A 16114-nucleotide genomic window follows, 5' to 3' on the forward strand; every position below is an offset into this window, starting at 1 on the left:
GTGCATGTTTTTCTTCTGCAGGTCAGCTGTACATTATTATAAAGAAAAGGACACTATAAGGTGATGGCGTGGTTGTGCACACGTGGCTTCTAAACACATCGCAGTGCTTGCAAAGACACACACTTTGCTCAAACGAGAAATGAGTACACATATCTGTATAATTTTATTTCTCCATATAACACTACCCCCAACCTTTGTAAATAGTCGAATTATTTGTCAAATCGAAATAACCGATTTGCAGATCATTTGGGAATGTTGAAAAGCAGAAAACAATTTATTTTTTAAAAACCTTGTTTGACACTGTTTCACGAATTACCTCACAATTCAACGTTTATTTATAAAGTTACAATGCAAATGTTCAACAGAAAAGCATTTTATCCACACATAGGAAGCCAACTAGCCAAACAATAAGTAACAGTGTCACAAGGAAATAAAAATCGGACTGTATGTTTAGGGATAAATTGAAAAATTGAAGGTAAGAGTTACAACTATCAAATGCTATGTACAGACACTTGTTTGGGTCATGCAAGTGGTTTACAAACACCTCTATCACATTTTAATCCCTGGGATGGATACAGACATTAGAAAAAGACTGAAGAAATAGGAAGAAGAAAAAAAAAACCTCCGATAAAAAAGTCCAGAAATAAGAAATACTTCTTATATTGATATTGTAATCAGCTGTAAGAGGGAAAATATTTGTATGGATAAATAGCAATAATTTCACCGAAATGACATCTTTTCTAACCATTTATAATTTTCAGGACTGATTTCTGGAGGGGTTTGAATACAGTTAAGTTGCCACTTCGCGATGAGTTATGTAACTGGCTTACTCTTTTGGAGGATATGTACTTTGTACCATTACACTATTCAGCGACTACACAAAAAATAAATACAAAGATTCCGAAATGCTTTTATTCTATCTATATGCTGAATGTTTCCATATTAGTCTGAAAACATTAGCCAAAGAAGAGTTTTCCCTTCAGATCTTAGGAATTAGGACCTTATAATGAATGAAACCTACTAATCTGAAGATAAGTTTGCACTCGGTTCAGTCTTGAAAACGGTCAGCAACGGCTTTATTATGTATTTCCTTTTTGTTTTAAATTCTATTATTCCAAATACCCTTTTCCGAGATATTTCTCGGATTTGTCTGCTACGCATGACGAATATGGCTCTAAGACCACACCTGAGCTAATCTACATGGTGAAGCTGGCACTAGTTCATTTTGCTCGAGCTGTTGGAAAGGGTGCGGCGTTGGTGGGCGTTGGTGTCGTTGCCGCGGGTCCACCCCCGCCCTCAATGTTTCCGGTGGGGCCAGAGTTAGCCCCCGCATCCGGCTGCACGGGGTCAGTTTGTGATGGTGCAATATTAGCGGCAGAGGTTGTGGTTGCGATTATGGTTGTTGTAGGGGCAGCAGTAGTGTCGTTTAGCTGTTGGATCGTCGGTGTGACGACATCCACAATACTCGTCGTCGTCTCTATTGTTACTGTCGCCGTCGTGGTGTCGATCGCGCTGGAGGTCATGTCGAAGATGGGCGGCGCGGTGGTGACCAGTTGCTGCCGCAGCAATGTGATCTGGTCCTGCATCTGTCGTATGCGAGCCATGAGGATGGCCATCTCCTGCGCCTCCTTCCGGCGCTGTAAGACCGTCTCCACCAGCTTGCTGACCAGCTGCAGCACCATGGTGCGCAGCCTCTCCGCGTCCAGACTGGCAACGTTCTGGCGCACCGTGTCCAGCAGCTGGGTCATTGGAGTAGCCTGCGTCGGACCTGCAGTGGAAAAGATACAAAAAAAGTGACTTGAACTTTTGTACTTGTTTCCCGTTTACTGGTGGTTCAAGAAGAAAAAAGATGACGACGACGATGATGATGATACACGTCTTACTATTTTTGTTTGCTGTTGTTATATTACGGATTTTATGTACAGATAAATGCAAATCAAAATACTGAGGGATTTAGCTAACAGGGAAAATAGATCGGAGCTAAGGTCTATTGGAAATGTAGTAGCCAGCAGAGAACTAGTGAGAAAAAGAAGTTTAAAAACATGGGAAGTACAAGATAACGAAAAAGATAATAATAAGCTATGAATAATGGAAAACATAACAATGAACAAGGTAAAAGTGAAAATATCGTTCAAGAACTGGTGTCCGACCCGAAGATGCTCAGGTTCGATACCCGTGTGGCGTAGAGAGCTTTCTAGCTGTCAGGAAAGGGTACCTGACTCCACAGACAGTTTGGAGAAGGTGGGGCATCGAGGAGATGGACATCCCCCTTACACAAAACTGGCTCCAAGAAAAGCTTTTACTTTTACCCTTATTAATTTTATTCTCATCGTCTTTAACCAGTTTGAGGATGTTATATGTGAAACAAATTAGGTTTGTTGCACACTAATAAGACAGACACCAGACACCAGAGCGTTTATTTACAATGATGTTGATAAAATTCTGAAGACAGTACTTGACAACTGGAATCAGAATATGCCTTACTTGTTCCTGCGCCTGTTCCGGGGGCAGTCCCTCCTGTTCCAGACGTGGAGCCTGAGCCTGGAGACGTGCCAGTGCCGGCGGGTTGGAGCGGAAGTTGCGGCAAGGTGCTGAGGTCGATACGACCGATGAAGTTCTTCTCGAAGGAACCCAGATACAGGACGTTGTTGACTTCGTTCACCTCGCTGACGCCACTATAAGGTATGTTGATAACGAGCGTGTAAACAGGATGAAAGGAAGAAAGAATACTAGCAGCTCACGTGTTTATTTTCATGTTTTTGTTTTAAACTTCTAGAAGGATGAACCTATTATTTCAATTGACTAGGCTGAACTTTGCACAGAATACTGAAGATTGAGGAAAGAGCACCCCACCCTCAATCCCGTTTTCTTCATACACAACAAAAACAAAACACAAAACCTTCACAGAAAACTGTAAAACATACAGACGGCTTGTGAACTTTGGTTTTTCAATAGGTATTCTGCAGGGCAATGCAATGAGCAGCCTGCCCAACCCTCCCCCACCAAAAGAAAAGACTTCTACCTAGTAGATACGTTCTATGACTGGACTTGTGGGGAAAGGAACATCTGCAATCTGAATTACAGTTGTTCAATATTACTACTACTACTACTTCTACTACTTCTACTACTACTATATTATTAGAAATTTACAGCAGAGTAGTTCCAATTATATATATATCCTAGCACTCCATCTAACAATGACATTCTATCACTCGATATAGTATTTGTAAGGTGACAGAATCGACATCTCTCTGCGCATGACAGTGTTTGTAGTCCTGTCTCCTCAAAGGAAGGATGTTATTCACTCAGATTATGTCATGAGTTTAAAATGCTATTTGTACGCAGCTCAACCCAGTCATTTACAAACAAATATTGTTTCCCACTAGAACTTTGAACATAGGTTAGCTAGCGGGTTGTACTCTTTGACAGTGCTATTAATGGGTACACGTGCAAATGTATTTGATAGGCGTATTTAATAACATTATTCTATATAATCGCATAAATGTGTGATTGTGGGTATATGGATTTTTGTCTCACTGTACTGCGCTGTGCTCTCTCTCGCTCTGTGTGTGTGATGAGCAGATAGGGAGGGAGGAACAAGTAAAGTAAGAGAAGGAACTGACCTGTAAACGTGACCACTTGGATCTTGAAGACTTCTGATAATTTTTCCATTGGCATCTAGTTCTACGATGATGCCAAATTTAGGAGACTGCATCATCACATCTTCTCGAGGCATCTGCAACGGTAACTTGAGAATTACAGAGTTTATTAACATAAACATAAATATATGAACTCAGACGTAGGAACTACTCATCTAATTAACAATGACTTCTGGAAACACCAACTTAATTAACACTTCATGAGGTATTATGGACCTGGAGCTCTTTTGGGAAAGTGGTGAAAGTAAGCGAGAATAGTTATAACACACACATATGGTTCGGACGGAAAGGGTGAAAATTTTTATAGATGGCCAAGTACCTGGAGGGCGGGAAAAAAAAAAAAAAAAAAGGAAACAGATCGTTTGGACTTACCAAGATAATGATTGGAACTGTATTAACGTATGTGTACATTTTATGTGTGTGTGCACTTGTTTGTAATATAAATATATTTGGTTTTTTTTCAAACAGCTGTTCATTAAATAACTCGACCTGCATGATATGCTCGCGAATAGCTGGCTGGGTACCGTAGGTATCAAGGACAGACGGCAGGTTGGCATGTCGTGCACGAGAAAATGCCACCCAGTAAGTCCCTCTGTTTGTTCTGCGAATGTTGTCCACGAAGCCAGGAAGATTCTCGGCGAACACATCTATTGTTCCACGCCTGGGCGAGTTGCGGCCGATCCAGGCCCTGAGCAAAGCAAACATACCATTAGTAAGCGACCTCTGTCTGCAGTCACGTCCACCTCCTGCTCGTCTTGTGACTGAGTATTTATTTTGTTAACTGCGTACACTTTTTTCCCAGTTGTAACTGCCCTTTGCGATGAAAATAGCCGTTTATCATTTGTTCGCAACCTAACGTCGCCGGTCTGGCGGTAGAGGAAGTCATCAGTCACCAACTGCGATGTGAAGGGTTAGCTTCATGCAGGTTCCGGATGACGGCAGAGACAGTTCTTAACGCTGCATCGAAGACTACTTCTGTTATGTCGCATTCCACGTCGTTAATTAATACTATCTGTGCTCATCTGCTCGTCCCCAAACATTTATTTACGGGGAATTATATTTACAGTACACCATTAACATTAAGATCAGTTGTCTCCTTCGGAGAAGATATATATATATTAAACCAAGGATATGCAAGTCAGGTAACAATGCAAACGCTATGTTTAAATGATTTTTTTTATTATTTGTGTGTGTGTGTGAAAAGAGGGAGAGAGTGGAGGAAGAGAAAGAGAGAGAAAGGGATCTTACAAATATAACATTAAAATCCTCAAAGCGCCGTGCAGACCGTGAATATTATTAACGGACCGTTGACATACTATACAAGGACATTAACACCTGATGTCCAGATGTCCAGACGTCATACCTGTGAATCCTACTTCGACCACCCTCGGCTATCAGCAGAAAATCCTCGTTGGGCGACAGTTCTACGCCGTTGGGAAAGTGAAGGTTGGTCACCAGCTCTTGCGGGTAGCCTTTGTTTGGATCGTAGACAAGGACTCTGCAAGTAAAAAAAAAAATGTTGTTGTTGATATTTACCAAATGATATGTTTGTCGCACTATCCTCGAGCAGCCTTGTGTTTAAATTACTATGCTCGCCATCTTGTCAATCACAAAGAGATAGCAACATATCTATACGAGTAATTCGCACACATTTGTACACAACAAAATATAATTTACAACACCTTCCCTGTCCTTCACCTTTCTTGTGATGATTTAGTGTCAATGCTGCAAAAACGCTCACATGACATCAAAATATTCTCAGGTGAGGTACATAAACTTTGTCGATTCGGTATACAACAGACAATGGGTAAAGCGAACAAACAAATTTTCTCAGAGTCAGCCTCATCCACTACACTGTATAATTAATTCTGCTCAGCTTTTATTCTAGATGACTTATTACCATAAAATTGTCAAGGCCCACACTCCCAGGTTGTCAAGGGAGATCCTCTTGATTGTGCGTCTGGTATTTACGAGCTGTGTGGTTCAGAAGGGTTAAGACTTATATTCCAGGCGATTTGGAGTTGTAATCTATCATGCTTCTGTCAGGCGTATACCATAATTTTGCTCTTCTCTCGGTCCCGTGTACCTACCTTCCGCTGGTCTCTCCTTCCAAGGTGATGTTCATGAAGTCGTTGGGGTCTCTCCACCTGGAGGACGAGGACGTGAAGAAGACGACGCCATTTTGTGACTGCACGACGTCATTCAGGTAGCCTAGAGGCTTCCCGTTGACGAGGGTGTTGTTGGACACCAGAACCCGATAATTACCTGGAAAACAACAAGTTGATGTCACGCTTTCCGCAATAAACATTGTGAAATATGATAGCTCAGGAATGTCTGCAGAAGAATTGTTTGTTTGTGAATGCGGTCACGTGATCACTTCAGAGGCAAGTAGGATGCCTGTCACTCTGGCATGTCGGCCGATTCTCAAGAGACACGTAAACAATACTGCGCAGTAGTATACTACGACTGTTATTGTTACTAATGACACTGCAACTGTTTCTGATGATACTGTCAACAGGTGGAGTAAACCGTCACAGCGTTTCTCTTTGTTTTTTCTCACCGCTGCCTCCAGTTCCATTTTTTTTTTTCTTACCGTCAAAAAATCCTCGTTGAACCCAGGTGCGCCGGTTTGGAGGTCTCACTTTCAAAATGCCCCGGTAGGGGTCAGCGACGAGAAGGTGGTCGTCACGTGTCCTTCTCATCCCTAAGGGTCTTCCGCAGGTTCCTACCGGAGAGTTGGGCCAACCTACACAACACATTCAGCAAATACATTTGTCAGCATCTTCAGTAACTAGCGGTGGTAGACGGTGAAGATACAGGACAGAAGAAACAAAAACAACAGCCTAGTAGCCTTATACAGTGGCGTAGGAAGATGTTCGGCGTTGGGGGGGCAAACTCCCTGCTGACAGTGAACGGCGTTCGCAATCGCGCATTACGTAAAAAAGGATGAGGGGGGGGGGGTACTGCACGCACGTACGTACACAGTGGTAGCATCACAACACGCTGCTTTATTGTTAAAAGGCAAAGCAGCATTAAATAAGAAAAAAACAAATTAAAGAATGACTCCCCGGCTACCAAACATTATACCTAAAAAAGAAAACACCAAACCCCCGTGACAGCAACGATCAACATTCCAGCTCTGCACATATACACCAGCGCGCACACACCTATGCACACATGCGCGCATGCACAGGCCGCGCAGTCACACTCGGTCACACACCGTACACGTCTGCATACTGGGCAGGGTAATGGCCATCGGGTGGAAAAACAAAGGTAAAGATTAATTAAGCCTACTCACCCAACGGCTCGTGACACGCGTTGTTCTATCTCAAAACAAACGCGGGGAAAATACGCTGGTTGCTGGAACCCTCTTCTAGACACCACGCCAGTTCCAGCGACAGTACACACAGCACGTGGCAAACCCCCGACTACTCCCAGAGACGGGCACAGGTCTCTCCGCCCCGCCGTCTTCCCAGTCCACATATACCTGTGTGGCAGGTTTCTATAGGCTTCAAGAAACCTCCAGAACCTTTCCCTACCCACAGGGCCCAGCGTCCGCGAGATAATACACGTTACAAAGAGGCACAGCCCCATACCTGAACTCGGTGTCCGCACACCGTGGGAAAATAGCTCCATCCACCCCAAAGAGAACCAAAGAGACCAGAGAGGAAGGGACGCAAGGCTACCGTATAATTAAGGGCCATAAACTGGCCAGACCACCGTGGCCAGGGGACGAAACTAGGGTGGGAATGGCCTCAGGGCCACCCCTTCCTCGCTACCCGACGGTGCTGAGCCAGCGATGCGACACGTTCTATGGCCATCTACCAAAACACGGACACATATATACAAACCAAACAGTATAACACAGATAACTTATGTTGAGTACCAGCCACAGTCGTTGATGATAAAAGAGTGCCCTTGTGTAGTTTTAGAAATGTTACTTATGCACTTCCCCTGAGTCGTAGATAGCAATAATACCAGTCTCTCTGTCTCTAAAGAAAACTACCAATATAGGGACTCAGAGTCTTTGCCTTCCTCATGCTTCGCTAGCTTTTCACAAAGTGTAAATGTTCCTGTCTGATTGGCAAGACTCACTGGGGTATTGGTATGCAACTAATTCGTTACTGGCTTTCTGTGTTCCCGATGGCCAGTGCGGCCCCTTCGGTTGTAAGCGATAGCAGAGAATTTTAGGGTGACAGCGAGTGGGTGGGGGATGTTTTATGTTGGTCAAACGAAAACCGCCAAAGAAAAGGCGTCGCATTATGGGGCAGGGAGGAGGGAGACCACACTCGATGTACCGATGTACTGTCCGGCTGCTTTCTTCGCTCAGGCTTCAACACAGCCTGCAATTAGCATGGCAAACAATACCAACGGACTGTCCCCGATCTGATCGTCAGAGGTGCTAGAGCCTCCACTTGCCTCAGGGCCCGCTTTTGTGACGGTGATGACCGTCTCCTCTCTACGTTCCCCTACCTTTCTTTGGTTCTCTGCTCTTTGTGAGGAATTACGTCTCAAATATTGGGGGGGGGCAAAAGGATATTCCTGCCCCCCCTGTATTTTCCTTGGGGGGGGCGGCTGCCCCCGCTGCCCCCCTGGTTCCTACGCCACTGTTATATTCGTCTGCTGGAGGCAGACTAACGACTTGATTGTCGTCACTATGGTGTTTGTATGTAAGCTTCAGCGGCAGTCTTTCTCGTGCGCTGACCTTTGACATCAAGCGTTTACATCTGTCTCTGTCGTACTTGTGTCTCGCTAACGGTGTGTGCGTGTGTGAGAGTGTGTGTGTGTGTGAGAGAGAGAGAGTGTGTGTGTGAGAGAGTGTGTGTGTGGTGTGTGTGTGAGAGAGTGTGTGTGTGTGGGTCGTGTGTGTGTGAGAGAGTGTGTGTGTGTGGGTCGTGTGTGTGCGCGAGTGTGTGAAGCTATATGTAGCCCAGCCATCGACTACCTCTACATCATCTACATCTATGTCGATGACCAGGTTAATTAATGGCATTGGCTGAGTGGTTCATATGAAAGGACAAACTCTCGAACCGCAGGCTCGAAGAATGGCGGGACTCGGGTGTATCAGGCGGGACTGCTGTGTGCCAGGCTCAATCTCGACGATGGTGCCGTCTCTATTGCCTGCATACACGTAGTCTGCAAAAAGCAAGAAAGACAGGTTAGTAAGCCTCCAATGCCCTCTTGTGTTTCCTGCCAAGACCCCCTCACTAAGGCAGGTGGTTCAATTGCAGCTTACGTTTACTTTCTTTCTCACTTTCCCGCCGTCAACACAAAGGTATCTGATATATATATTTTTTTTTTTTTTTTTGAGAGGGGAGAAAGAGTCGCTGAAGGAGAGGATCATTAGGTCTGGAAAAACCAAACAACCGACCGACCGACGAAGAAAATCAAAGACAGTGAAAGGGGCAAAGAAGCACGGGGGAAGAAAAAGGGGAGCAAAAATAACCAACAAACTATGAACAAAAAGAACAAAAACGTAAGTAAACAACATACTGTCAACAATGATCATGGATTCCGGGGCGTTGACTCGACTCTGCGCGTATATCGTGGCTCGTGCGAGGAAGTCGTTACGGATGAGAGGTCCAATTAGAGGCGGAGGAGGAGGCAACCTGCAGCAGCACCACGTCATGTTGTCATTTTATTTTTACTTTTATTTACTGTGTTTATATTGTTTGATACCCGCAAAGCTTTTATATTCAGCGGGAATACATAAGTGGAATACAGAAACGAACGAAACAATGAACGAATGAAAATGGCATGTGTTTCAAGAAGAAAAAATCGGACGCGAAATTCGATGTTTCCGTGTGTGTGTGTGTGTGTGTGTGAAAATTATTGACAATAATGAGAAAATGGACACCAATAATAAAGTTGCTTAACTTTGCAAAAGTTTCTTCACTAAATTCAAGGTCTGTCATGAATTTTTTCATAGCCAATGAATAAATAATAAAAAAAAATTCTCTGTCTGTCTCTCTCTCCATCCTCTCGAATGTGATGAAGTATTTAAAGCCACCGTTAATGTCAGTTAAAGCTATCAGATGCAAAAAGCACGGTGTCAGAGGCTACTATAAATCACAAACATGAATGGGTTACAGGTCTTTATTTATCCCAGGATGATGACATTGATACATTCATCCTTCTTGTCCTTCTTGTCATCCTCAATTTACGTCCACGTATCTCTCACGCTCGAAACGTTTTTCTTCTGTTTCGATCGTCAGCACGCGAGAGTGTTGACTGGTGTAGAAACTACACGTGTTTACACTTAACCACCTGTTGAACGTGTTTATACTTAACTACAGAGGTTGTACTTATCTGCATGTGTTTATACTTAACTGCACGTGTTTAGACTTTCTACTACGCACTTTGATTGTCTCTATACTTAATTACACGAGTTTAACCTAACTACACATGGTTAGACTTACCTGCACCTGCTTATACTTAACTAGCTACACGTTTATTTTAACTGCTACACGTGTTGCACGTGTCGATACCTAACTGCACGTGTTTATACTTAACTATGCGAAGTTTATGTGTTTATACTGAGTTTATACTTTGGTATTACATATGTTACATATGGACATGTCTATATTTAGTGTTTTATAGTTTATTCTACTTGAAGTGTATAGTATGTCGCAAAATTGTTTGTTTCGATGTTCGAGTACAAAAAGTTAGAGATTGTGGTATAAGACGCGCCACACTTAACAATGCTACCAGCATCGTTGTTAAACATTTGAAAGAAAGAAGGGGAAAAAAAAAAAAAAAGAAAGAAGCCCACCGAAGCAGCACTCATGTAAACAGCCATGAATCCACAAATCTCCGTATGTATTGTATGAATATGTAAGGTCTCAAAAAAAAAAAAAAAAAATCCTCTTAAGTCGTCGATCTTTTGTGGCAAGTCGACTGTTCAAACCACATTTTGTCAAGATTTTTGGAAGATAAATAATAAAACTCGGGCTTAACATCAAGTCCTATTAAAGACCTTACATGAAACCAACCCCAAGAGGACGACGAAGGCAGCTAAGGAAAGGTAAATGGAAGAGTAATGTTGCAGGTAGGTTCTACAACTGACCTACCAGATAAGAAGGTATTTCATACAAGCACAAAGAGAAACAAAGTTACACACACACAAACAAAATCAGAGCGAGAAAGATGTGCATGAGTGTGTGCGTGTCTACGTGTGTGTGGGTAGGGAGAGAGAGAGATAAAGACTGTGATCCCAAACAATGTCACTTAGAGTTCCCTCCAGTCCAACACAATGTGGATGTTGATGGCAGCACTAAAGTCCCATTCTACAGGGAAGTCCTTATAAAAACAACCTAACCCTGATTTGTCAACAAGGCGTGTAGGATGCTGTCACGATCCTGGGTACGAAATGCGTGTATTTACAGACTCAACAGTACAGCTGACATACTTGTAAATTATTAACATCCGTCCAAAATAACATCCTTGGACTTGCTTCCTTGATGACGACTTAATTTTTTTCTAAATTCAGAAAGAGTAACTTCTAACTTACAGTCGAATGAACGCGATTCTCGAAAACAAAAATTATGAAGGAAAGACCAATGATTTCATCATTATCAGTACTCGTATCTTATTCAGATATATTTTCCGGAGAAGCATTTATAACTTGTATTAACATAATATGAAGACGAAGAAAAGTTTAATAATGTTAAACCCTCTCTATTCACTCCTGGCACTTTTTAAATAATAACACAGTTTAATCTTTTACCTTCTTTAGAAAAAAAAAACCCGACATTTATCAACAAACAAGCGTATAGCATCGCTCAGTTTCTCTATTTACAAAAATCAGATTTTCATTCCAAGATTATGTCGCAAGTACTGGATGAAACTAACCTATAATTAATCGGAACAGAGGGCGAAATGAAAGGTGTAATGAACGAAGAAGTAAAACAAAACAAAACAAAACAAAAAAAAAAAAAAAAAAAAAAAAAAAAAAAATGAATGAACTAACGAACGAATGAAGGAAAAAAGTAACAAAGAAAAAAAAAAAATATCCTCGAACAAGAGAAGGAAAGAACGAATGCAAGCTAGAACAAAGACTGACAAAAAGAGAGAGAAAGAAAGATTTTCTTGAGCCCCCAGCTACAGACACATATCCGCACAGAAAAGCAGAAACACAGATCCGCTGGCGGAAGCTTTGCCCAATTTTTTTGTCGAGCCTCACCAACCGTAATGTATATGATGAGAGGTGACAATGAGAACAACAGGGACTTTGAAGAAAACTTTACAGAAATTGTTTCCCACTTAATGTAGGGCCTTTTCATTGGGGAGATGAGAGTGACAGTTATTGTTGTCACAGGAGAAACAGACAAATACATTCATCCCCCTTTCTCGTCCGTCTCCTCCCGTTTTGCATTCTCCTGCGCTGGAAGAAGTTACAACAAGATTTCGCATTCAGGTTGGTGACATTCACATACATTTTGTCTGTTTTATTTTAAGCCAAGTCTCCGTAAGCGAAGTTACAAATTAATGGCTCGAAGCAAGGCCTTGTAGTTCTTCCTGAAAGGACTAGTCTTCAATGTTGAATCCCAGCTGCAAGGTTCAAGCACAACATTTACAAATGTCATGTCATAACATTTACAAATGTCATGGACGTCTGATGACAGTTTTTTTTTAAACTTTGGTGACCCTTTATTCCAAGAATTTTGTTGGACATCCTTGGAAGATGTTCTTAAACGGTAAAATGAAATTCAATCACTATAACTGTGTTGGTATGCACTGTTTACACAAAGAAGAGATTCAGTTTGTCGTTAGGCAAATTAAAGCGGCTATGTTTAACCCTCTAGTTGTCACCCCTAACTGTCACGGGATGTTATGGAAGCATAAAAAAATTCCCTAACAACATAAAGGGAACACCTCATTTGTTATTTTCACAAGAGTAACATTCTGTTAATTAGAAAGCTTGCAAAGAGCTTTATATTATCATCTGGCGAGGTCACTCCTTTTTTTTCTTGTAAATATTCCTAACAAGTTTCAAAATGTGCAAACTTAAAAACTACAACACGAGAGTTATGACATAAATTAATTTTAAAAACAAATCTGCTCTCAAAAACCAACAATATTTAATCACAGAAAAACCAAGGTCAAGGGAAATGGAAAGACAGCTAGCATTGCCCTTTCTACCCCTCCCCCTTATGCCTCCCAACCTCCACCTGTCATTCCTTTGTTTCCCTGGGGATATTCCGCACGCTAGCCGCAAATGTCGGCTTTTATTTTACAGGAAAATGGTCGCCGGTTGAAATATAATACAAGTATTCTCATTCATTCCCGTCTTGTTCTCAAAAGCAAAAAAAAAAAAAAGAAAAAAAAAAAGAAAAAGGTTCAGCAGCGGCGAATAATCATGTGCAGGGACTTACATCCACATGACGCTAAGGGTTTTTCAGCCATCTCTTAAAATTATTAAAGTTTTTAGGTGTTATCGATGAACGATGATAATACGATGATGACGATGATGATATGGCGATAACGAGGATATGACGAAGATGGCAGATAAATAATAATTTCCTGAAAAGGATTAATAAAGATGTTTTGCATTGTATTGTTGCAGTGTATTATCGTCATATTTATCCCTGCTGCAGTGTTATGTGTGTATCAAAGTATGTCACTGAATTTTTAGAAGTAAGGATTCATCGTCGGTTTATTACAAAATGTCTGATGCGATGTGACCTTTGACCTAAAAGGTCTTAGACACCCCCGCACCTTCCCCCCCACCCCACCACACACACACACACACACAAACACACACACACACACACTGACGTCAAATTATTTACCATCTTCGATTCCCTAAACAAAATTACTTTCATTTAATAGGAACACTTTCACGTGATTACCATGATCACGTGGACTGTTTACACTATTTAATTATGCTTTTTATGTTTTGAATAGCAGTCGTCTTTTAAACAGCTATGAAATTTCCTATTTTTTATTTTACTATTCAGTTAGTTGCTTCACAACATTTTATGAATATCAAATCTTAAACAACTTTCTTTTTCTTTACTAAAGGATCTGGATCGCTAGGTCTAACACAGTGCTGACTAAACAAAGAATAGTTTTGTAGTGTGGGACAGGTGCAATGTGTGTAGCGTGTTTAATATATAAATAAGCAGTTACTAAAATATTCTTTTTGGAAAAATAACCTCAATGCAAATACGAAGCGAAAAGTTATAAACATTAAAAGTTAGAGTTGTCGGGGGATCGAGACGAAAGAAGTAATTAGGCCAAACGACGAGAACGTCTGTTCAGGACAGGTATGAAAACAAATAAAAACAAAATAAATTATACATTGCACAAAAAAAAGTCTCGCTGTGACGTCATCGAGCGTGACGTGACGTGACTTGACGTGGGGATTTGAATGCAAGGCGCTGATTGGTTGTTGACGATGCATCGCAAGTTAATCCCGCCCTTTTTGTTTATTGTGGTCTAGGCATGTTTGTGTTAAAGGAACCCCAAAATAGTCGTTCCTTGTATGTAGAATGTTTAAAAATAACCACGGACATCATGTTTTTCACCTTTCCCCCACTTTTACAAACCCTCGACTGTTTGTCTCTCTCAGCCCTCCTCCTTCCGGGCATTCTCAATCTTCTTGTCTTGTCTTTCTTTGCTATGCATGTGTCTACCTGTGTCTACCTGCTTACCTGTTTCAGGTGTCACGTCTCTCTCTCTCTCCCCTCTCTCTCTCTCTCAGAGATTTACAAAATTTAAAAGTAGTAATGCTTCAAACTTTTAGTGGAAATAACGAGAGCTCAAAGTATGAACAACACCTACTTGTGTCATGTGTCAGCCTTGGAATAGAGGGAACTCAATGTGTAATTGATGACGCAGCAAATAACTTACATCAAGATGAAAACTCTCGGAGTCTGTCTCCACAGAGTTGTTCTGAAGTGAGGCATTACATGTCTGAATTATGTATGCACGTGCAGTTATTAATGTGTACACGGACAAAGACATGTCCAGAGCCAACGACGCGTGTCGTCGGCAGTTTTCGCGACAAAAATAAAAACTTGGCAATGAGAATATCAGCAATGCAAACTTTAAGTTTCACCCAAGTTATTTTCTTTGACAAATGCACAGCCTCTTATACATCTATTTCTTAACAGGAACAAATAATTATATGAATTAGATATTATGAGTCGATGAACATAAAAAGTTCATTAACACTCGAAGAATGGAAAATGTACAATTATAAAAACTAAAACATTTACACAGCTGTACTTATATATTTAGGTAGGTCTGTTTCGGATTAAATCATTATTAAGTATATTCTAATATGATTAATACAAGTAATCGGTTGGCAGACTGATTATGATATTAAAGGCATGGTATAAAGTATATAAATTTTTCACAATTGTTCCTAAAAGACAAGTCAGTAAATAAACAAGTATACAGACAACAAAGAGTGCAAACAATAGAGGCAACACTTTTATAAATATGATGATAATTGCGATGATGTCAACATTTACTGTAGCGATGAAAAAGATAAATGTCCATACCTGACTGACAGGGCCTGCAAGACAAGGGCCATTGCAGCCATGTCTAGCCGTGGAGAAGAGAAAAGCTCGCAGTTGAGAAGAATAAAGATGCTCGTCTGCTGGAAATGTGAGCAAAACTGTCGGGTGGAGCCACACACGCACACAGAGACAGACACGGAGCTACCTCACTGCCCACAACTGCTTTGAAGTTCCTCTGACGGCCAGAGTGAAGACAGCACGAGGAGTGTCAGTAATTTATAGGCGCCATACCCACCAACCAGAACACAGTTGTAGCAGCCTGCCTCCCAACGAAAAAAAGATATTGCCGACAGCAATGCCTCGAGCGATGGTGCGGTGAGGTGAGGTGGGAATACAAAATAAAAAATAAAGACAGAATAATATTTTTGAGGGAAAGGATAGATCCAATTTTACTTTATAAAAACTAATTACACTGCCTGATATGGGAAAAGAGTTTTTGAATTGATAGAATAAATGATGTGGTGAATTTGCACAATGTTGTAACGGATGAAATACGAGGTGTGTCTGAAAAGTAACGGAACAGGTGACACAAACAATTTATTTTAATTTCAAACAACCAGTTACATGGTTTCCCATTCAAAGTAACCCCGCTCGGGCATAATGCACTTTTCCATCCATGCTTGTAAGTTTTGCTGGAACGATTCTTTTGGGATGCCTCTCAGCTCCTCCTGATGGTCTCCAACCCTTCAATACGTGCCCCCTCGATGATCCCCTCGAGCTTGGGATGTTCTTCTCGGCAAGGAACTACTGACGAGACCCACTCTGGTGATGAGAGGTCAGACAGGTTTGCTGGGGCAATGGTGTGACGATCATGTAATCAGTGTGAGTTCAGACCGGCAACTAGTGAAGCATGGTTCCGATTTTCGCATACGAAAGATAATCCGAGCGACATTATTCTGAGCCCTTTTACAGTTTGTCTTAAAGGTG

The 16114-nt window shown here is 41.5% G+C and overlaps 1 protein-coding gene across 1 annotated transcript; it reads right to left on the reverse strand.

Moving 5' to 3' along the window:
- Positions 1-144: 144 nt before the first annotated feature.
- LOC112570887 (adipocyte plasma membrane-associated protein-like) lies at positions 145-15394 on the reverse strand. Its single transcript, XM_025249588.1, has 10 exons — positions 15170-15394; positions 9153-9268; positions 8691-8795; positions 6253-6405; positions 5750-5924; positions 5023-5157; positions 4149-4347; positions 3624-3736; positions 2485-2675; positions 145-1768 (listed from the first exon to the last, which is right to left on the reverse strand). Exons 1-10 carry the CDS (start codon positions 15208-15210, stop codon positions 1221-1223), a joined length of 1776 nt encoding a protein of 591 aa, XP_025105373.1. The 5' UTR covers positions 15211-15394; the 3' UTR covers positions 145-1220.
- Between the last annotated feature and the right edge of the window lie 720 nt (positions 15395-16114).

The sequence above is a fragment of the Pomacea canaliculata genome, linkage group LG8, assembly GCF_003073045.1.
Source record: "Pomacea canaliculata isolate SZHN2017 linkage group LG8, ASM307304v1, whole genome shotgun sequence".
Lineage (NCBI taxonomy): Eukaryota > Metazoa > Mollusca > Gastropoda > Architaenioglossa > Ampullariidae > Pomacea > Pomacea canaliculata.